Here is a 24,131-nt window from a genome sequence, read left to right as displayed (position 1 = left end):
TTGTGATTCTAAAAACCTTAACTTATTATTTTTTTCTGTCTGTATCTTACTCCATCACTTTGAGTTTGTTTTAGGCAACTGACGTGGGTCACAGCTCATCCAAATACCAACTGCATTTTCTGGTGAACTACACATATATTTTTTAAAATATGTTTAATTATCAACAAAAATTACCCACATTTTAACACAAACATTCAGGATCCTCCAACTTTTATTTCACAATTAGCATGAATGTTGAGGGCATGTTTGGAGCTGCAACAATTAATAATCAATTGTCAACAACTGTGAAGTGTTTTTTTTTTGTTTTTTTTTTAAATATAATTAAAACAAGTTATCCGATTTCTCAGCTTCTTTAATGTGGTTTATTTGCTCCAAATAACAAAGAAATCATTTTGAGGTTTACGAAACACGACTGACTAACTAACTGCATTACAAGATTACACACAGTTGAAATAATAAAAACACAGTCTTGTTTCTGTCATGTTATCTATCTTTATTTCACATTTATTTGTACACAATAAATACAATTGAACATACACTGGTGTGTAAATATGAAACTCAACAGCTGACACTGTAAAACGAGGGAACTGAATTTCAGATTCAGACTTAACGTGGAATCAGGACCAGTAGCAAGTTAACAAAAACAAAAAAAAATAAACGTCTCTGTTGGGGAAAAAAAGAGATCTGTTTTGTAATATAGTTTTTTTGTTAATACAACAGGGTAAATGCAAACTTCAAAAATAAGTTTGATGTCATTCAGATCTCAAGGAGATCAACGAGAACACAGCGACATGGCCGACAGATATCTCTTTTCCTCTGATCGAATCCGACTACGGCTTTAAAAGGTTGTTTTTTTTATTATTATTATTTTTTTTAATCTAATTCTAAATTTAAAAAACAGAAAAAACAAACAAAAACAAAAAAGCTGTGCTATTATTTGTACAGATATCCATCTCCAAGCTCTCTGTAAACTATTAATATTAAAAAAAAAAAAAAAAAAGAAAATCAAAAGACACTACAATGGCTATTTATTTAAGGCTAAATAACGCAAGAGCCGATAAAAGGAAAATATTTATACCAATATAGCTGGTAAACAAAAAACGTCAAACAAGAAATGTTGAACAAAACAAACGTAGCATCCACAATACTGAAAAGGAATAAGAAGACGTCAAAAAAGTGCTTCACTATGGATTCTTATTTTCTCTTAATCTGGACTAGCTAGCAGCTCAGGATGGTTTCCTCCGTTAAAAAAAAATGAAGAAGGCGCGTTTAAACTGCACATAAATCTCAGTGTTAACCGTCGCCAACGGCAACCCACTCCTCAACAAACCAGTCAAACCTTACTGGCAACATAAGAGTCATAATAACAATTTTCTAGATCTTTTTATTTTACAACACAAGAGGAAAAAAGAAAAGTTAGACTATGTATGTACGCACTACGTCTCTCCCTTAAATGTTCAAGAATTCCTTAACTTTTGGTGCAAAGAAAACGACGACTAGGAGAAGAAGAAAAAAAAAAAGAACCATTATAAATGCAAAGGATTTAAACTTTAAATTTTTTTTTTCCTAGGAGATTCAAACTATCACGTAAGTAAAATTGCCACTTTTCCCTTGTTTACGTAATACGTAACTGCGCGGTGCAGTTGCGCTGTGTGTGTTTTTCTTGGCGAGGACCAGCCTCGCCCGGCGCTGGCGTTTTTAATCGAGTGGAGTGGAGACGGCGGGACTTTTGGTTTTTTGCGTTGAAGCTGCATGTTCACGACAAAAATGCGACATCCTGCCAAATAACTCTAAACTCTGTTGCATAGAAGTACGAGGATTGTGGACAAAACTGTGGAAAACTGTGGGCACGCCAACGCCAGGTTTACGGAAACCACGCAAGTCGTGGATTACTGGGCTCAACTATACGTTTGCTATGCTTTCAGTTCGCTAATCTCTATTATAGAGATTATTATCAATAATATGCAAATTCAAATGCAAGCATTTCTTTTTTTTTTTTAAATAAATGATTTCCTTTCGTGCACAGAATTAGAAGATTGATGCCTTTTGTGTTTGTGTGGTAAACATATTAAAAGTGAAGGCAAGAGGGAATTAGCTTAGCTTATTTTAGCATACAGACTGGAAACAGGGGGAACCTTTAGTCTGTTTGTACTGAAATTCATTAGTACATGTATTAAAGGTTCAGTCGGTGGGAACAGGGCACTTGGTGTGTTTACAGTCTTCAAAGAAAGAGAGGGCGCCCCCTATTGGTCGTTCCACTACAACTACTTTGCATACAGTTACTGTAACTCCAGCAAAAGCTAACTGCACTGCAAAGAAAACCTTTAAAAAACAGAAAAAACACAGACTGCTTGTATTGGAATTCATGAATTCCATGTATTAAAGGTTACTGAAGCGTGGTTTTCTTTCGTATTGTTGATCAATTAATTAAATATTCCCCTTTTTTCTTTAACATTGCAGGAAAAAGAAGGTGTTTATGTCTTGACGGTTGAGTAAATAAACTGTGTGGAACATTTCACCACAGTCTATTTGTTCAAAGGTTTGTGTTTAAAAACAGAAATGAAACTGGCATCAATCTTCTCCTCTGACGCTTTTGCCAGAAAACATACCGATTTGAAACTGACGTGATTAAAAACAAGTAATTACGTGTTTTAAAGTCTCAATGCAATAAATCAGTTGTTCATCGATTCACGTCTGCATCGCAGGAAAATGAGCTGCATATTTTTTCAGAATTTTCACTCTCACTCACTCACTCACTCATCTTCTCCCGCTTTATCCTCCACATGAGGAGGCGCTGGTGCCAATTCCAGCTGACATTGGGGTGAAAAGGCTGGGTCACACCCCAGACAGGTCCATCAGTCCATCACAGGGACACACGTAGAGACAAATCTGCATGTTTTTGGACTGACTGTGGGAGGACACCAGAGAACCTGGAGAAAACCCTCATCGTTTTCTGTCTATTTTCAAATATGAGACAAATGTTGGGAAAGGGAGTCTGAGACATGAGAAACACTGAGAGGAGGATAAAGACACAGTCGTCCTCCACAGCTCACTGACCCTCTGAGGACAGAGTGGACGTGTCTTCAGGGGGGTTTAAGTTTCCTCTTTTAAGTTTCCTTTGGGAGTGTGTTTAAAAGCGCAGAGGCGCCAAATACCAACTGGTTTGAGGAGAAGTCGCTGCCACCGCTGCTGCTGCTGCTGCTGCTGCTGCTGCTGCCACCACCAGGGTGACGTGGTCACACCAGCGTGATCTCCACCTCCTCTCTCCGCTTTACCTGCCCACGAGGATGCTGCTTCGGGGGCGGAGGAGCAGCGCGGACCTGGACACATCCATGAATTCACAGGTCAGGTTCGCTTACAGCTGAAAATGTCTCGTGTTCTGTTTTCATCGGCGTGGGTTTACGTGTTACACGTTTGTCCTACAGTTAGAAACTTCAGTCACATGCAGGTGTAATGTATGGAGTACAGATGGATGAGAAAGAGGAAAATCTGCTGATTAACACAATCCTCATTAAGGCAGAGTTCTGCTATATATACACACGCATGTGATCTACACCTCCTTATATGGACATCCTGGGGGCGTGTGTGTTTATAGGTCATATCTTCATTAATTATATATTGCAGACTTTTTTGAACAAATGGGAGTAGCAATAATTGTGCAGAAGTCACAATTAGACTGTTTTTGTTTTACTTCTGTTTAAGTGAACTTTGAACTGTGACGTATATTTCCAATTTTCACAAATTCAATCCGATTTCAACATTTTTTTTTGTACTTTTTGCCCAGGTGTGTTTATATAGTTGGTGAAAATAAAATGAAATCAGAAGAAAAAGATATAAGACTCTAAATTAGTCATTCTTGTAGCCTCTGTCTCTACGTTTTAACATAGTAATGTGTTCTAAGGGTTAACACATTGATTTAAATGTTATTAGTTTAATGTTTCTACTCAGAATATACAATTAGTGGTTGTTACACAAGTTTTCAATGTGCCTTGTTGGAAAAAAAACAACTTTCTCTGTAGGAAAATGACTTTACAACTGAAATGCACGGAGTATTACAATGAGATTGAACTTCTTCTACACCAGGAAAGTAAAAACAAAGCAGTGGACTGTTTCTGAACCATGTATTTGATAAACGGTCAGGAAATGTTGAGCAGATGTTTTCGATGGATCCTCCTCAACCTGATGATCTCAGACTCCGGTGGTGTTGTTAAAAACCTGGACTGCACTGGATTTCCTCATGTTTACCATGACTCATTTTCCCAGACTTCACTGTAAATGTATCCCTCACATCTGGATTCACTGCTTAGATTAAAACCATCGTATCGCCGCAGTCTTAATCAAACAACGGGACTTCTCTGTGGGTTTTATTCGTATTTCAAAAGCTCAAATGTGATGTGATTTCTCAATTATTGATGGTGTTTTGGTCATAAAAAAAGACGACAATGTCCAGAGATTTAGGAATATTGTGTGGAAACTTTTTGTCTAAAGGCATTTGCACACTACAAGTTTTATTCTGCATTTATTTATGTCTGTGCTGTATTATTGCAGCCTTTCTATTTTTCAAAACAAAAACGTTTTGCTTATAATACTTTCACATAACATTACAATTATTATAAAATAGTGGAGATTAACCTGGCAATATATCTGATTCTGATTTGTTTGCTTATTCATGTTAAATAATGTGGTATATTTTGAAATTAATAGAGAATTCTTCATGATTTTGTGCTTTTTCTTCACGTAGCCATTGATGTGCAAAAGGCTGTAAACGTAAATAAAGGTGACAGAGTAAATTTTACTCACCGGTCGGATGGAGCCTGCTGTGCTCTCTGGGTATTTAGGAGGTTGTGGTGAACCCTGTGATGGACCTGGAGACGACAAAGATTTAAACCCTCAGTCACAGTCATTACATTCCACATCTCATTCCCTCCATGACTCCCCATGCCTTAATTACAGACTGATAACGACAGCGGCTCTTACTCTGAAAGGGGCTTTTGTGTGGCGCTGGCGGCGGCCTGTGATGCCCGTTGTGATAGGCGGGCGGGCGGCCGATGGGAGACGCTGTGGCGCTGCAGGGACTGGCCAGAGGCGACGACATGGTGGGCGTCTGCAGGGGACTGCTGTGGAGAGGACCGGGCTGGAAGGGACTACGGGGAGATCGATCGCACTGAGCCAGAGGGGAGGGAGACGCCTGGAACAGAAGTAAAAAGTCTCAAAACAGGGATAAAAATATCTCTTCTGACTTTGTCAGCCAAAAAAAAAAAAGCGTTATAAACCACTTTTCTAAATTTGAATGATTAAAGAACTATGCAATGGCGTGTTTCCACGGACTCGACTCGGTACGGCACAGCACGAGCTGGGACCATTGGTGGAAAAGGGGCTTAAGTTGTTTAAAAATCAGGTTTAAAATCATTCTCTGCTCTGAGACGCTGGGGGTGTGTCCACAGGAGGAGCCAATCACACAAATGTACACTTAGAGACACATATTTGTGAAAATGCCTAACCCTAACCCTATCACAAAGTCTGAACCCTCAAAAAAAATAAACCTTTAACGACCGGATTGCTTCTGCTCCTATTTACAAGATAACTTTCACTTTCGGTATCTGGCAGTTATTCAACTGCGTACTGAGAAGCTGTAATGACAATATAGCATATGGACGCAAAGCTCCATTTCTCTGCTTTCCAGTAGTTTTTGAACTTAGATATCTTAAACAGTCTCGGAGTTACGGTAATGACACGTATACATGCCTGTCAGTGACGACAGGATGGTAACAGAAGGGTTAAAATAGTGAAGAGCAGCTAAAATGTCCAAAAAAGATAGATTTTTGAATCAAAATTGGTCCTCACCGCCTTCCACACATACACACATTTCTGCTTTAGTCGAGAACAAAGCAGCTGAACGTCGCTCTTTGAACAGGATATTAACTGTGACACACCGGTGTCAAACTAAAACAAACAAAAAATGAGTAAAGGGACCTCACGTCATTACATCATGGGGACATCACCATCACTTTGGTTTTATAAAAGAGAGCCGACTCTGCTGTGAATCCACCGTAACAACCACCTCGTCTCTGCGCCTGTAACGCACCTGTGCGCTGCCTTCTCTTTGTCCGTCTCCGTTCTCGCTGAGACAGACGAGGTCCTCCACCAGCACGGCCGGGAAGACGCCGACGATGCCGTTGAACTCTCCCTCCCAGAAGCCGTCGTCCTCGTGGGTCTCTCTGCTCAGGATGCGGATGATGGCGCCCTCCGGGAACGACAGCTCGTCTTCCGTTTGTGCCGCGTAGTCGTACAAGGCCTTCGCAAATGACACTGGAGTAAAGAAAGAATCCATTTAGAAACTTGAAAAGAAGCTTTTACTATCTTGACCAACCACTGGAAACTGGACATTCATGTATGTATGGATGGATGATGGTTTTTTTTAAATGCCTGGAAATCAATGTGTTCATCACAGAAAAGCAATTAAAACAAATCTCAGCTTCTTCCAGGAAACATTCCATCATTCTTTGCTAGATTTTCAGTCATTCACCAACTGTTTTAATTATAAAGTACTTGATTTTGTGCGGAGATCAAAGATGGTTCTAGCTCCTTTTATATTATAATTTTGTTCATATTTTAGACCATTTCTCACACAAGACATTTGCTGCTGTACAACAATTACTACCTGCACCAAGAAAGTTAATATTTGTTTGTTATTTGTTTTTCTCTAAACTGATGCTACTTGTTTGCTTATAGTATGAACTAGAGCTGCAACTCATGATTACTGTCAAATAGAAATATTTTCTCAACTATTCAGTTAGTTGTTGGATCCATAAAGTGGCAGAAAATTATGAAAAATCTTGAACTGTGTTTCCCAAAACTCAAAATGCCAATAAATCAGAAAATATTCACATTTAAGAAGCTCATTTTAATTTTAATTTTTAAATTATAAAATAACACACTCAAACAGATCTAAATCATCAATGATTCATTTACTCGACATTAAATCATTGCAACCCTTGTGTGAACTGTTGTTCTGCTCTTTAAATGCTGTTATACAAATGATGTGATTCTACTTTGACTTAAAGGAATCCATTCTTCGCTCTATCTGAGCCTGTGACAGTGCATGAAAGTGACAGTGCATGAAAATGTGAGGAAAGACTCAGATTTAATGTGCATTTGAATTTAGTCGGCGTGTCCCTCACCGTTGGAGTCTCCGTTGACGGAGCCGGTCGGTAGCTCGATCTCGGGTTCGGTGGAGTTGCTGGAGGAATGGGAGCGGGCGTCCAGCGCAGCCAGAGACTGCAGCATACTCAGCAGGCTGTTGGACGACGGCAGCTGCAGGTATTTCTCCGGGACGTAGCCGACCTGTCCACTGCGGTTTCTGGCCTGAAAATGTTGAAAACAAACACCGATGATGATGTGAACTCTATATTAAGCCTAAGCCTGTGTCGTTGTGACGTGACGCACCTTCACCCAGTCCTCCATGTCGCCATCATCTATGACCTCTAAGATTTCCTGCTCCTCGATGGTCAGTTCATCTGGCTGAGACGACTGAAAAACAGACAAAAACAAACAAAGAAGATGTCAAACAAAGACTCGGTTTGTTTGTAAGAAAATAAAGTAACTCTTTTAGACCACAGGGGGCAGCAGAAATGCACCCAAACATTGACGCAGCATCATATGAATGGAGTGGAAACGATGAACAGTTGATGGTTAACACATTCAGAACTTCACATCCTTTAAATGTGTCTGACTATGCATATACAGTCAGCTTTAATTTTAACAGCTTTCTCATTGTTGTGACAGCAGTAAGAGTGAATCAACATTATAAATACGTACATTTATAGTAAAATAATGAGATAAAAATGTACTATAAACTCAAAAAAGCACTAATAAAGGAGGTTTAAAAGCAAATTTGGTGGTGAATCACAATCATTTCTATTCCTTTGACACGGCTGCAACAATAAAATACAACGCTCTCAAGAAACTTCTACACTTTCCTGCAATTTCGAACAAAGACGAGGAGCAGATTATCCCAACCGTGAGTCTCAAACTATCAACTCTGTGTTATTTGGACGTGATAATGAGTGTGGATTGATTTTGTTCTGTTATATTATTTTTTAAAGTAACTCTGTTCTCTGCTGGTACCTTGTATGAGTAGAGCACTTTGCAGGTGAGCGGATAGTTTTTCAAAGTGCTGGACGGACTGGAGCTGCTGTCGTCCAACACCTCACCGCTGTCCTCCATCTCCTCCTCGTCCTCTCGCTCCAAATCTGCCGTCCCCTGAAAACAACAACAACAACAAAAATCACTTAACGTGAGGAGCTGTGATTCATTCAACCCACGAATGACTTTTCACTTTGTGACTTACAGAGAGTGAAGGATCATGGGTGTTGAGGGCGTTCCAGCGTTCGTTCTCCAGCTCCTCCATCACCTGGTTCATCGCGCTCTTCAGCCACGTCTCCACGGCGACTCCCGCCTGCCTCAGCAAGTCCAGGCGAGCCTCTGCTTTCACCTTCACCGTCTGACGTCACAGAAGAAACGACACAAACGCACGTGACGCGAGTAAATCAGCGATCACTTTAAAAAAGGACAAAGTCGTGATCAATCTCCGAGCCGACGCTGGTGAGTTTATTTGCTCACAGTCAGGTTGTGTCTCAGTGACGGGAGAATAAATATGAATGTTCACACACGACACAGTGAAGTTTAGCGTGAATCAAACACAAGTGGACGAATAATGACGACCAGGTGGAAACAGGAGAAGGAAAAAGAAGAGAGTTTTACTGCTGCTCAAAATGTTTTTTTTACAGACTAAAAACACAAAAAACAGGGAACTCAAAGATTAACTGATTTAGAAATTGACCAATAATTCATAAAATATCGTGCATAAAATAAATATAGTGCATAAAATAATTTATTAGCGACAACAAAAACAACTTTAGTTGATACATCTGTTTAACCAGAGTGAGAATTGAAATATAACATGTAGGAATATAGAAATAATAAATAATATTATCAAAATGATACATTTTAGCAGATAAAGCACATATAATTTAACAAGAAAATAAAAAAGTGACAAATGTAAAGAGAAAGTGTGGATGTGTTTATGTACAGGAAAACTTTATTGCATTTGCATTATCTTGTTAACTAATGTCAGATAATATAAGATTACTCTTCTTTCTGCTCCTTTTCATTCAGATTATGGGGATTTTCTTTTGTTTGTATTTGCTTTCTTTGAGGAATTAAGCTAAATAAATACATTTGATGGATGCACTTGAGATTGATTTGAATCCTCAGAGAGTATCTACAGATTAATATTTAATCTGCTTGTCCCGTCACTATATGATAACAGCAATTACAGAGATTAATAGACCGTAATGTGTCATTTCAGCTTTTTAACCAGTAGGTGGAGCACTGAAGCCACATTAAGCAACACACACAGGTTTGTTCAGCTGTTCTTCTCAGGACACTTCCTTTACAGACGAATAACCATAACCACAATTCAAATCTTAATCCTAAATTTAACCAGTTCCTCAGAAAGGAGGTTCTGGTCATGAGGACTACTGGTCCTGACAAGGTCAGTGATTGTGCCAGAAAAAGGTCCTAAAGAGGTGACACATACAAGTAAACACACACACAGTCTTTACCTCTGCCCTCCTCAGACTCTGTCTGGCCACCTCCATCTTCGTCTCCAGCTCACTGTTGATTTGCTCTGACGACTCCTGCGTCCCGTATTCTTCCAGAGCCTGAGAACAAAATAAATAGAGAGGAAAAGAAAAAACAGTCTCAACACTTTTACAATTAAAACAATCACGTAAAAATTTATAAAAACAACAAGACGTGTGAGCGAACGTGACTCATTTCCTCGTTTCTAGAAAACAGACGTTGGATTGAAAACACGTTCTGGTGATGATTAAATCTCAAACTTTCTCAATCTTTTTCTTCTTGTCTTCTTGTCCGATTTATCTAGACGCGGAGGTGACGAAGCGTTTTATCGCCTGGTTGCTTCATCGCGTCTTTCCACACACATGGTTGGATGGTTTGTTTTTTTATGGTCTGCAGGTTTACCGTTTATCAAACCGACCGAACCTTGTTGCTTTCTGGAAAAAGATCAAACTCCAGGTTTCAGGGAGACAAAAGACGGCTGTTAGTCATTAACATCTACTTCAGCTCCAGGAGAGTCTACAGTAATACTACAGCACCATATCTCACCGTCGTTAAAGCTCTGACACGTCGATAATACACTCAGCTGCTCAAATCACATCTGACCTTCCACAGGATGAAATCTATAGCTAATAAAGACGTAACAGGAGCTTAATCAATGCAATCATTTCAAAATAGGGGCCGATTTCTACCGTTCTACCACCTTTTTTCTCCTACTCCTCCTCCTACAGTTCCGGAGTACATACGACATCACCGTAAACATCCATCCATCCATCGTCTACCACTTTATCCTCACTGCTGTAAAAACTCACTCTCCTGTGCATTTGTTTTCAAGGGAGCCGGCGAACACAAGTCGTGGAGCTTGAATGCTTCGCAGACTCCGTCTGACACAGCCGCTGAACTGAAATACCACTGACCGGGTTGCGATTGTATTGATTCTTGTGTCGTCCTGACGTCGCGCTCGTGACTCTTCCAGTGACGACACTCTCTGAACAATCAGTGGCCGGCAGTCTGTTGACGACACATTTTGGGATCGGGCTGAGCTCGCTTGGAACCTCGACAGAGCAGGTACCACAAAAAGCAGCAGGTACTATCACTGATGGAAAAGCAAGTAAAGAGTCGAGCTGAGCCGTGCTAGAACAGAAAAAAATCACATTTCTACCGACTCTATCGACTCGATGGCACAGCGCTGCACGGCGTGGCTATTTTGCGTTTCCACCAGCATAGTACATGGTATTTTTTTTACTACCTGCTCTGGCGAGGTTCCAAGTGAGCTGAGGCGATACTATGCGTGACGTCGCCAGACTGCCGGCCATTGATTGTTCAGAGAGTGTCGTCACTGGAAGAGTCACGAGCACGACGACCCAAGAATCAAAGCGAACAATGTCGAACTGTAGATCAGTTAAAAAGACTTACTAAAAATGTGGGTTAATCTCCAACAATTACCAGGGAAATGTCTATAATTTCAATATTTAACAGAGGAGTCTGGTGGTGTATTTAGCGACAGCACTGCTGATCGCGAGCGCCATCACAAACCCTGTCGCTGTATTTTAATCCAGTGACTGTGTCAGACCGAGTGGAGGAAGTACTGAACAAATATTTCTAATTAACTGATTCTAATGATCCAGTTACACTGAAAACAACAACAAAATGACAGCAGTTTCATGCAGCCGTGCAGTGATGACTCCACCCACGTGGAGGAGGTACTATTTTGTAGTGAAAAACCAACCGGCGAGGCGCGCTGGGACCATAGCAGCCATGTTAACAGATTAGAGTGTTCACACTGCACGCTGTGCCAGAGACTTGAGGTTTGGAGTCTCGCCAGCGTGACGCAAAGAATAAAAAGACAATAGATCTGTTGATAGTGATACTGAAATTCTCCCAGCAACATTACATAAAACAGACACCTTTCACAGTAGCTTTAGTGAGTAAATATTAAAAAGAAAAACATGTGACGTTTTCTGTCAGAGATACATGAGAAAGTGAGACACACAAATGTCATAACATCATCATGTGTACAACCAATAAGCACATTTTTGAAAAATGACGATGTCAGAGCTCCACCTCTCTCTTGCATTCGCTGTTGTCATGTTTGTTGTTGTTATCGTCTTCTCCTTACGTTAGGAGTTTGTACACAGTGCGTGAACTTTATGTGCGAGCGTTCTCCGCGTCTTCTACATCTTAGTTGTATTTTTGTGGCAGTGTCAGAGAGACTTATACAGGCCGGGCATATACACTACTAGAGATTTCTTGATACAATGCTATGTTCAAAATGTGTAAAGGTTTTTGATTTTGTATAATTCATAAAAACACACACACACATTGATTGCCATCACACAATTAATCAATAAAATATAGTTTCATGTTTGTCATATTTGCGTTGCCTCAAGTTCCCTTTATTCTGTTCCTGTGGGTTTTCAGTGCACAGGGAAATTATAATGATATTTAATGAGTTATTAACTGATTTATGACCTGACAACGAGCCTCGTAAAATCAAACAACAACTCTGTAGTTTTTGTTTTTTTTAAATAATAATTTCATGTATGCTTCACCTGAGTCTACCTTTGCTGTGCCTCCAGTCATTTAATGTTCTTTAACAGTGATTTGTTATTGGTTTAACAGTCTGGAGAGCGAGAGGCAGACAAACATCTGCAGTGAAGTTGCCCGGAGGCACGAAACCGAGGAGACAAAGCAGGTGCGCGACTGTGTGACGTCCTGAAACAGAGCGTGTGTGCAGGAATGGTCAATAACAAAGCTGCCGCAGATTATTCACGCTTTGTGTCGCAGCAACAAGTCTTTGTTTTCTTCATTAAAACAGTTAAACCTGTTCTTTTTCTGCAAAAAACATTAGAGATCAAGGCGTCTTGCTGAAGATCTGCCCACAGATTTTCACTAATCTTCAGGTCACAGACCTGGAAATAAGGTTGTCCTCAGCTTTTGGTTTTCTAATAATTATTCCACTTATTATCAGAAAAGTCTGCTTGCACTTTATCTTCTCTGTCCATGTAATGTTTCTTCGAGTCACTGACCTTAACTCAAACACAAAAGATTCACATCTATAACCTTTTACATCATTTATTTTGTGTAATTAAGTACTGACAGCTTAATTTTATATTTTAAGGTCCATTTAAAAGTTATAGAGCATTTCCATTTTAGTGTCTGTGCTGCAGGATTTTAATTTACTTATAGATTAAGTCATTTTCACAGAGATGCATAAATCTTTAATTATGTGCTTTTTATGTCTCCACATTTTCATATGTACTCATAAGTATACATATTAGGGATGGGCATTGCATTTATAAAACTTCCATCTATTATCAAAAGGTGGCAACTGAAGCCGAATAACTGAATAACATCTCGGTTATTTCCCGGTGGCTTTCGTAATACATTTCCAGGGACTAACTTGGACATACTTAGAGGCGTGTACTGTCCCTAATATTTAAATAAAAACAAAGTCAGATTCATGTCATCACCGCGGTCTGGTTCTCACCCTCTGTGTGTGGATGACGCTCTTGTATTCTCGGGCCACGCGACTCGCCCATTTCCTGGCCTCCTTGTCCAGACTGTGCTCCTCCGTCGTCCCGCTCTCCTTCTGCAGCTGCATCACCTACAAACACACACACACACACGTCAGTGAGAGTGATGGGATAAAGAAGATGAACAGAACAAGATCGATAAACACAGTTTACCTGTCAACACATGAGGACACGTCTGTTTTTTTCCGGTCGACTGCGTACGTTTCAGTGAACGTCACAAAAAACAACTTCAAAACATGATAATACGACATTTTCTAATAGTTTTTAAGGACGCACTCAGGATTCCAAATGGAGAAAAATCTGACATGCAAGGCATGTGTGATGTGTTCATTTTAACTCGTTACAATGTTTTTTTGCATTGTCCCTGACCAATAAACGAATAAATAAATAAAATAAATGAAAAAAGGTGGGTAAAAAAAGTACCCCATAATAGTAGTTGACCTATATTTTTATATATTTTATACATATATATATATATATATATATGTATATACATATATATATATATATATACATATATATACATATATATGTATATATATATATAAATATTATATATCTGGGGCCACCTGTAAAATATAACTGTTTAAATGATAACAAATACAATAAATAAATGTTTAACTTTATTCACCAGTTATTGAACAACACTAATGGTCCGTCTCTACATCTTAAACCCACACTGTAGAGTGATTATATCCAGTACTTTAATAAAAAACTAAAAAGTATAAACAAAGTATTAAACACATGTAAGCGCTCATGGGTGGAAAAAAATTAAGTTTTGGATAAATTACTGAATTTTAGTATGTTGTTTTGATGTAAAAATTAAAATCAATAAAGGTTTAAATGACCAAAATAAAAGTATCTGGAAACAAAAATTGGCTTGGATTCATAATTCTGTCAATTATTAAAAAAAAAAAAGTCCCTCTACCTTTATAGAATGACGAAAATATATAAAACATGTTGCATAATGTTGTTTTAATCACCAGTGGAACACCTATAAAAGCCCCTTGTGGTTTCCCTAAATGCCACCAGTGTGATGTATATTTATATTTACCTTTCCTGTTACGCCAACGTGGCGACTTCCTCTTTACATAGTAAAAGAGTATGACACGCGCAGAGTTTAAACAGTGTATTGTGAGTGAGACGATGAGAGGGAACCAAGGCAGGAGCTGAAGATTCTCCTACCTCATCCTCACAAAACAACATTTTTTTTTTTTTTTTTTTACTTTAAGATGAAAACACGTCCCTAAAAATCAAGAGAGGGGAGGTTCCCACGTGACAACAGCATGTGTGTGTGTGGAGGTCAGTGCACTCTGATGAGGCCCACTCACAATGCCTCCTTTTCACAGATGGGCCGTTTCACAGAGCCCGGCCTTCCTCCTGCCCCCTCCCTCTCTCCCAGTCCAGCTCTATTCCTCACCGGATCCCTCCGTCTGGTGTTAGAGGTATGGAGCGAGGGAGGGAGGGAGGGACGTGGGTGAGAGAGAGGGAGGCCGGGCTTCTCCACCGCTAATGTTTTCTTTAGGAACAGGCTGCTGCTTGTTTGACTTCCAATGAAAACAACGCCGGCGTTTGCAGTTTGAACAAATTGTCCAGTGTTGTCCGGTGGAGCGGAGGAGAAAAAGAGGGATGTGCCGACTGGATTTTTCTGTCCCAACCCGAGGGAATATTGACGGAACCAAACCCCGAACCCCAATGTTGTAATGTAACACAGTACAAATGCTGCGTTACTGTACTTAAGTACAAAATACACGTCTGTACTTTACTTACTTTTACTCCACTACATTTCCTCTAACGAAGAAGAGTTGGTTTTATGGTCTGTATTTACATAGAGCTTTTCTAGTCTTGACGAGCTGCTTTACACGACAGTTTTCACCCAGTCACACACTTGCTCAAGGACAAATATAGACTAACAGAGTCAGGAATTGAACCCACAACCTTCCAGTTGAAGGACAACTCACCCTACCACTTAGCCACCATGGCTCAATCCTTACCCCTTACCCCCTGAAATTTAAGTACATTTTATATCATAAAATTACTTTTGACAGTTAAGTACAGTAAATGTCATATGCTTTAAGACTTTTACTTAAGTAAAATTAAAAAAACAAGTGCCTTCAACTTCTACTAAAGTGATTTCCTGGTAAGATACTTTTACTCAAGTATTCCTTTCAGGTACTTTATACAAGACTGCCCGCACCTAATCTGAAGCCAAGACGAGCGAAAATGATTTTGCCCGATCTCAACAAATACCGGTTAGAATCAGAATCAGAAATATTTGCTTTTAAGACTCACAATTTACAAAAACAAAAGTATACGGAAGGTATAAAGAAAAGAAGGAGAATTATATATAGGGCTGCAACTAATGGAGTAATCATTTGGTCCATAAAATGTCAGAAAATGTTGAAAACATGGGTATTGTTTTGTCCACAAACCAAAAATTAATCACCTTTAATGATTTCTTTGTTATATGGAGCAAAGTAAGCAGAAAATATTCACATTTAAGAAGCTGATAATAATCGATTACTAATACTAGTATTAATCACATCTGTGTTGTAATATGAAAGAACTGAATAAATAAATGTTTGCCTGTCTTGGCCTGGACACTCTTGTAAAAGAGATTTTTAATCTCAATGAGTCTTTTCCTGGTTAAATAAAAATAAATAAATAAAGTATCAATATATAGTATGTAAACAATTGGGTCTGCAACAATTAATCACTTACTATAGTTAATTTTTTGCTCCATGTAACAAAGAAATCAGTAAAACTAAAGGTTTGGGAAACACTGGTTGTCATTTTCCAGCATTTGAACAATAAATATAAAGGTATATAAACTGTAATAAAAAAAGGTAAGTGAACTAAAATAAGTGAAGTGGGTTTTTATCTATTATATCACAAGCTGAAACACACTCTGACTGTCACGCTGGTGGTTGTTAGCGTTGATTTATGGTGACAGCAAACAACAAAAGTTATCATATCGCACCATTAACAACAATCAGTTCTTCTTTATAACCCCTGATAATTATTAACATAATCCAACCATCACGGTTTATTTTGAGGCTTCAACAGCCCGCATGTTGCCTTCACTGTCCCGTCGTAAATAGCAAACCTTGGTTCTGTGCACACCAAAGCTGACCTCATCAGGGAACCTAAAGTCTATTTCAGACACATACTGCTCATTTATGGTATATTTCTTCCGTCCATAAAACAAAATTGGAGCCATAAATGTCAACGTAGGTCCAAAAATATTTTACGATCTGCTTTCATGTCGTCCCGTGGAGCGTGGATTTGGTGCATTTCCAGTGATTTATTCACGCTGCTGTACGCATGGATGTGATGTAAAGTCATACAGGCTATGGGTCGCACACATTTTCCTAAACGCGTGCTATAAAAATGAATTAATTCAGGAAACAGAACCAGTTTAGTGTTTTTAAATGAAAACAGATAGAGAAAAGCGTTGCGTTTTTGACAGAAACAGGCACAGATATCACGATATACTGTTTTATATCATTCAATATGGATATATATAACTATATACATCAAGTCAATATTTCTGTAAGGTTGGGCAATATGTCTTATAAATAAAATATGAATATTTTTTAGTCTATATCCTGATATATGGGATATTTGTGGACATAAAGCTGCACACAGTTTGTTTCTCTGGACTCATTAACAGCATTCTTTTGAGATGTTTCAGTGATAATACACTGCAAATACACTCTAAAATGTTAATTATGATGTTTTATTTATTGGGCTTTTTCCAGGTAAAATGAACGATATTTACGTGTGTTAGAAACAATGAAATTGCCCGTAAAAATATGGTCAAATTCGGCTATAACACAAATAATTAGGCTTCAAATTTTCAAATTCAAACCTCCACAGTTCTGAGTATTTACAAAAGGCTACAAACAGGCCTGTTACCTCACGTACTGACAGTAAACAATAAGATCAGAGCATGCGAGTCTGAAGCCAAAACACCCTGAAGCTTTTCGATTTAACAATGAGGAAGGACTTTCTGTAAATTTGCCGTTATTTCAACAACTGTGTCGCAACGATCGAGAAGTGAACGGTTGAGTCTTGTCATCCGCACTCAGCATGTGAACTCGTCTCGTAAACAGCTGGATTACAAACAGCAGGTGACCTTGAAATCAGGGACGCTGCACATTTTCCGTGCAGGAACCAACGTCAGCGTCAAAGTGGTTCCACTGTAAATGAGTCACACGCACACACACACATATATATAACTGTGATCGACTCTTTCTGATAATGACGGGAGCAAATATTGTTTGTTTGCAAACTGGTCAAAGTTCACGTCGTGTTGTGAATGAGGTCATTAGTTATTTTCCTCTTGACGCCGAGCGTTAAAAGACTTTTTCTTTCACTGGAAACAGAACCAACGTGCTGCTGATGTTTGCAGTAAATGTGTGTAAATGTGTGTAAATGTTTTAACTTCACTTCAATTTAAGGAACTGTGATGCGTCATTGTTTCCTTCTTTTCTTTAACAATTTTCTATTTTCCAAGGAAACAAAGTCTAGTTCGACGACATGACATTTGGTCTTGATTATGCTTCAGTGCCCAGAACTGACTTACTGAGGAGTTTTAAAAAAGCTGCTGTCCTGCGTGACAAGATAAACATGTTCTCAATGTGGTTTTGAGTGCAAAAATCTGGGTTAATTTGTGATATTTTAGTGAATGTGTGGATGCAAACGTGCAAACTGTATCATCTTTCTTGGCATTAATGTCTCTTAAAAAAAAAAAGAATATAACAGCATAAGCAACTGTCTGGAAAGAATGTAAAAAAGTAAAAGGGCTGAAAATGGGGAATTTAGTCATTCCCACAATCAAGCAAGTACATCTGAAACAATTATCGATGATTTGGATGACAGAAAACGGGAACAAATTTGCCAACTGCTTAATTGTCCCAGTCATCTTTTTAAACTAAAATATCGCTATTAATAATAGCTATAATAGCTATTTAAAATTGTTATTTTGTCCTTGATCTGTGTTTGCCACACCTCTTGTTTTGTCCAGACCAAATGTATTCAATTTTAATGATTTCTTTGTGATACCGAGCAAAGAAACCAGAAAAAATTTTAATTTAAGAGGCTGAAAACGTGTTTTAATTCCATTTTCTTTTTTAAAGATTAGTCACTTATCAAAATATTTAGCAATTAATAATTCAGCAATCAATCATCTCATCATTGCAGCAGGGTCAGTACTGTGAACATTAGATATGTCATTCATTGATTAAACACATACATGAATGATGAATAAAAACGTACCGTATCAGAGTCGATGGGCTGGTACATGAAGTCCAGAGCTCGCTGAAACATCGGGTTCTTCTGTGCAAACAGCTGCTGGTGAAAATCCTGCAGCACCTACACATGTGTGAGCATTAAAGGAAGAAGATGGAGCAAAAATGTAAGTTTTAATTCAAGTAGGAACATGTTTATGTACATAAAACATGTGTTTTTCAGTGAAATGTTGGAGGAGGTTGATTAAACCTTTGATTTGTGTGCAATGACCCACATTTTTTTTTTCTTTTATGTAACTTAATCTGTAAAACTTCCATCAGCTTCCAGGCAAATATTTACCTCGAGGTGTTGACAGAAATCTGCTGAGAAACATCAGGCCAGTAAAAGCACATGTGTGAATAATAAAAAGAACGACTAAATTCAAATTTCACTGCTCGTCTCATTCTCACGCTGCCCCGACTCAATGCAACACCTGAGCTAAACGGAGCTGTGTCTGATGTCTGATATGAAAAAGGCCGGCATGTAAATGTTTCCACTCATGAATGCATTTCCTTCTGCGTGTGAACGCATGAATGTGAGGATTTGTAATGGTTTATTTTTGTCAGACATGTTTCAGGAAGTAAGCGGCAGATGTGTTACATCATTCCGCAGGACTGTGAGTAAAAATGTGAGCAGCGCACGGCTGGACATAAAACACCAATAACAAATAATGAAAAACAAAAACGAACCAACAACAAAACGCTTAGTGTCACACAGACATGAGCTATGTCTGTGTTGTGCAAAACTGTTCCAAATCAGCCAAAGGAACAGTGATTTATTTTGGCAGGTGTGTAACGCTTGCAGTTTCCTTTTTTTCCAAAGGAAAACAAAGAAAAGGAAGTCCATTTTAAGAAGGAGGACGCAGAGGTGTCAAACATGCGGCCCCTCCAATCGATTACATGCGGTATCTCCCTCCTCTTTATTTAACCCTTCTGTTACCATCGTGTCGTCACCGACAGGATTTGGCATGCGTACTTCTCATTACCGTAACTCCTAGACTGTTTGTGATATCAAGAAAATTCAAAAACTATGGACTGGTGATGTGTCCAGGGTGTGACCCCCGCCTATGTCAGCTGAGATTGACACAGTGCCCCTCCCTGTGACCCTCATGTGGAGGATAAAGCGGTAGAAGATGGATGGGTAGATACCGGAAGGCGGAGAAATAGAGCTTTGCTCCCATATATTTGTCATTACGGTAGAACCTCAGGACTTTAGAACAGTTTTTAATCAATTCTACAGCCAATACAATCACAATAAATGCATGCGGCCTGAATATCATAATGGTCAAAGGAGGGTTAAATTAAAGTGCTGCTCTTATGCACTTAAAAGTTCACTGATTATGATATCCATCTTTATTATTAGCCCTTAGTTTCACTTTGTCAGTGATGTCAGATGAAAGAAACACAGAGGTTTGTGTTTGCTTTATAAACATTTCACTTTGGACTGACGCAAGAAAATCACATGAATCTTTTTCACTGTGTCTGGACAAAGACTAAAGAACATCTCCACATATAATGATACTGATGTCATGAGAAAATAAACTCTCTGTGAAAGTACGACACATGAAAAAGTGGGGTAAAGATGAACGTTGATAAAGACACAGACGTGATAAAGTACGTTAATTTTTATGCTCCAGTAAAGTGTCAGTTGTTAAATATTTATCCTTCTTTCCTTCAGCCTTATCTGGAAAACCTTTGGACTCCACTTTATTATCCTGATGCTCAGAAATTATAATGCACTCGTGGCTGAGGAGTTTGTTATTGATGTAGATTAAAGGTCCACTGTGTAAAAAAATGTGGTTCTTTTTTTTTTAGTTGGTAGAAAATTGCACATTATGATTACTTTTTTTGTATTTATTTTATTGTAAAAAACATTGTGATTTTATATCTGCTCCAATACTTACATGAAATTATAATCTTTAATATTTAAGTCTAATTTTTGCTTTTCATTACTTTCATGAAATCTTTTAATGTCTAATTCAATTAGGGATGCATGATATTATCCAATCCAATTCAAGTTTAATTCTATCGCACATTTAAAACCAACCGAGTTCACACATGCATTTTTCAGCTTCTTAAATGTGAATATTTTTTGCTTCATATTAACAAAGAAATCATTAATACTGAATCATTTTGGTTTGAGGACATTTGAGAACATCATCATTTTGTGGACCAAATAACTAACTGATTAATCGAGAAAATAATTGTCCGATTAATCGCAGATGAAAATAATCGTCTGCTGCAGCTGCTGCTTCTATCTACAACAAAACCAATTAATCAGTCTGAGATAATCAATATTTACCAATAAGTATTTATTAATGCCAACTATTACAATTTAATCCAAAATTGTATTTTTGAATGACCTGTTTCATGAATTTAATACTGAAAATTCTGTATTTTACTGCACTGTAGTGCAGAAATATAATGTAGTTTAGTGTTGTTCAATAACTGAAGTTCACACAGAAAAACGCACATCTGTTGGATTCCATCTCTGAAGACTTCACGTTTTGTCTTGAGCAGAAATGAAACACCACAGAAGCTCCAGAGACGCAAGACGACCTGAACCGAACAGGAGCATGTAACCGAGGAGCAAACAAACACGAAACTCTAACCCGTTCCATTTCATGAGCCGTCCTCCAACTTTAACAAGGACACAGAGTGATCCAATCATAGGTTTTACTTATCAGGATATCTGTTCAACTGTTCTCGACATTAATGAGGAAGGAGCACAAGCGGAACAGACAATGAGGCGACATCTGTTCTACTTCATGTTTTTACATATAGATTATTATATTGGAACATTTATGTTATAACGCTGTCAGAGCTTCCTCCTGTTGTCAGTGATTTCCCGTTTCTCTACTGAGTGAGTTACGAGTACTTTGCGAGGAGCACTGTTAATAAGGTCATGGTTATGAAATTAGACAAAAAAAGAAATGAAGTAATGAAAACTATGAAGTTTGTGGTATATTCGGGGAGTGTTGATGACAGCGTGGGGGGGGGGGGGAATTACGGCATCATTATAAATTGATAAGAGCAGACACTAAACTTTTACAGATGAGAATGAGTTTAGGAGATTCTGCAAAATAGTTGTATTTATTCACCTGGAATCTGTGTTTTTGGGAGCCCTAAAATGCTACTTCTGCCCCTGAGTGACAACATTTAAAAATGCCACCCTTGCATATTATGTCGAAAACAGATCTGCAACCTTGGGAAAACAAGGAAGTCATACTCTTGCTGTCACAGTCTTCTTATCATTATTGTATGTGAAGTTTGAAATTTGAACTATTTTCTTTCCCTGGCCTTGGTTCAATGCATCTCTGTTTCTGTGATTGTAAACCTTATCATGTATACGAGATCAAATAAAGCTTTATTTAAAAAAAAAAACAAAAAAAAAAACAAAAAAACAAAGGGTTTGTCAAGCTTCACCTCTTCTCCATTTTCGGTGTATTTCTGTACAGTAGTCCTGGCATATATTGCTATAATTTCTTGAAATTATGACATTTTTATGGAAAACTTTTTAAGAATGAAAAGGTTTGGTTTTTGAGTGAAAATACTACTAACGGCTGACAACAATGGTAAAAAATAAGAGCAAAGTTAAACTGAATATTTAAAGTCCTTCTGATGAATTGTGACTGATGTCAACATTTCACACACTCAGTTTTAATCAGAGTTTAGTATGGACAGCAGGTGAATCTGAAGCAGAGTTCTTGTGTTTTAAATCAAAAATGAATTAGTCCGTGCTCAACAATCCATCTACCAGGCAGAGATGGAGTAAATTCATTCATGTTCTGTTTGGTCGAATTTCCTTCACATCTTTCAGCCACAGATAAAAATCTCATCAGCAAACACAACAACAGAGCTGAGCTCAGTGTGAAGAGTCGACAACTAAACATCCCGAGTGTCCACAGACCAGAACTTCATGAAATGTCATTTTTCCCGCCACAGTTTACACGACGTTTGAGACTCATTTAATCCAGCTGTCATCGGCGTTACTTTAATCACGTCGTAAATAACTTGATTTACACAAAGTGGACATTCTTTATGCCTCGGACTAAAACCATTCATCCTCTGCCTTGCACGCAACATTTAACACAGATTTACTGAGAAAAGAGAAGATAAATCTTGGGAACTGAGGACATTTTTAATTAAATTAAAAAAAACAAAAACGTCCCCAAATAAAGCAGCTGTGGCTTGAAGACTTACCCCGTGTGAGCTGTTGAGCAGCTGGTTGAAGGTGTCGTGGACGGCCTGGTAAGTTTCCAGCTCCGTCTGACACATCGCCACCAGGTAATCCTTTACCTGCTCATAGATTCTGCCGTCTAACACCTGCAGAAAACAACAGAAACGTGTTATCCGTCCACCTCTGCTCCAGCGTCCATCAGCGTTCTCTCGAGAGAGTCTGTCCTCACCTTGATGCAGTCCACAAGGTCCGTGTCGTAGTAGCGCTGCTGGTGAGCGTTGGCGGCTGCTAACGTGAGAAGGTATTCGTTTCTGGCGTGGGTAGATTTGGAGTTACATTCGCTCCTCTTGGCTTTCAGCTGGAACACAAAAGTTCACGCTGGGTTTTTTTTGGACTGCGGCACCAAAATGCTGAGCAGATTTTTATTTACATTTATAAATAAAGATGTCGTACCTTCACGCTTGCTCTCTGCAGACTGGATCTGGACTGGAACAGACTTAACTTGGACCTGAACAGAACAAATCAAAGATGATGTCTGACATTAACTTCATAACTTATCTTTGTATGTTAGAGTAGAATGTGTAAGAACGGCGACTAATTTCATGGACATTTCCCCCAAACTGTAGCAGAACAAAAATATGACGACTTTCTGTTTATTAGAAACTTAAAAAAATAAATAAATCAGTAGCTGTGTTGAAAAGACACAAAAGAAAGAAGAAAGAGGAAACAAAAAGCAGAAGGTTTAGTGCAGTATTAACCCTTTAACACCCTAAGCCTCAACATTTCTTTTTGCTTATTTAAACCATAAAAGGGCCAGAAAATGGCCTGTGAGTAAGTGCTTTTGCCAATTTTTCCAGAATAACTTCCAATATCTGGTAGTTATTTACAATTTACTGCATGTTAAAATAGTGTATTTACAATTTCAATTTCTGCGTGTTAGATTCAAAATTTGTAACATTATAAAACATACAGTATTTAAAATAACATTTGTTTGAGTTTTTGTCTCAGTGTCCAAAAACAAAAGATGGAAAACTTATGTAAAGCTGTTTTTTCAACTCTCTCCTCTGTGGTGACAAAGACGCAGATTCACCTGCTTCCTGTAAAAGCGTGAGTGAAATTACTGTAATAACCACGATATTTGCATTATAATTACAATATGTGCACTTGCACAAAGGTGTCTTCTGTGATACGCTCACTGTTCATTTTCAGGGTTACACAAATGTCTTTCTCCAGCATCATGTTAAATGACAAAGAAATCATTCATTAGTAATTTCGGTTTGTGGACCAAACGAGACATTTCAGAACAAAAGGTATGATGAATGGAGAAAGTGATAGTCAGATTAACCGATTATGAAAATAATCGCTTGTTGCTGCCCTTATTAATTCGAATCATATAAATGCAACAACACTTTGAATTATGGGATTACAGAGAGAAAACTAATTAAAGAAAAGAGATTAAGGGTAAATCTTTGTCTCCAATTT

At 38.4% G+C, this 24,131-nt stretch overlaps 1 protein-coding gene across 1 annotated transcript in view; it reads right to left on the bottom strand.

Annotated features, from left to right (window-relative positions):
• Positions 1 to 465: 465 nt before the first annotated feature.
• The window catches only part of LOC131458869 (F-BAR and double SH3 domains protein 2-like), a 40,314-nt gene continuing 16,648 nt past the window's right edge, over positions 466 to 24,131 (bottom strand). Inside the window, exons 7-20 of the mRNA XM_058628184.1 lie at positions 23,103 to 23,157; positions 22,879 to 23,007; positions 22,673 to 22,795; positions 18,459 to 18,554; positions 13,133 to 13,249; positions 9,627 to 9,725; positions 8,351 to 8,503; positions 8,128 to 8,262; positions 7,447 to 7,530; positions 7,182 to 7,365; positions 6,086 to 6,309; positions 4,978 to 5,188; positions 4,801 to 4,865; positions 466 to 3,320 (exon numbers count right to left, since the gene is read on the bottom strand). Coding sequence (XP_058484167.1) covers positions 3,237 to 3,320; positions 4,801 to 4,865; positions 4,978 to 5,188; positions 6,086 to 6,309; positions 7,182 to 7,365; positions 7,447 to 7,530; positions 8,128 to 8,262; positions 8,351 to 8,503; positions 9,627 to 9,725; positions 13,133 to 13,249; positions 18,459 to 18,554; positions 22,673 to 22,795; positions 22,879 to 23,007; positions 23,103 to 23,157 — 1,759 coding nt within the window. The 3' untranslated portion in view covers positions 466 to 3,236. The remainder of the gene's footprint in view (positions 3,321 to 4,800; positions 4,866 to 4,977; positions 5,189 to 6,085; positions 6,310 to 7,181; positions 7,366 to 7,446; positions 7,531 to 8,127; positions 8,263 to 8,350; positions 8,504 to 9,626; positions 9,726 to 13,132; positions 13,250 to 18,458; positions 18,555 to 22,672; positions 22,796 to 22,878; positions 23,008 to 23,102; positions 23,158 to 24,131) is intronic.

This window comes from Solea solea, chromosome 4 (genome assembly GCF_958295425.1).
Source record: "Solea solea chromosome 4, fSolSol10.1, whole genome shotgun sequence".
NCBI classification, from domain to species: domain Eukaryota; kingdom Metazoa; phylum Chordata; class Actinopteri; order Pleuronectiformes; family Soleidae; genus Solea; species Solea solea.
Note: the sequence above shows the minus strand (reverse complement) of the source record. Positions and strands in the feature narration are given on the sequence as shown.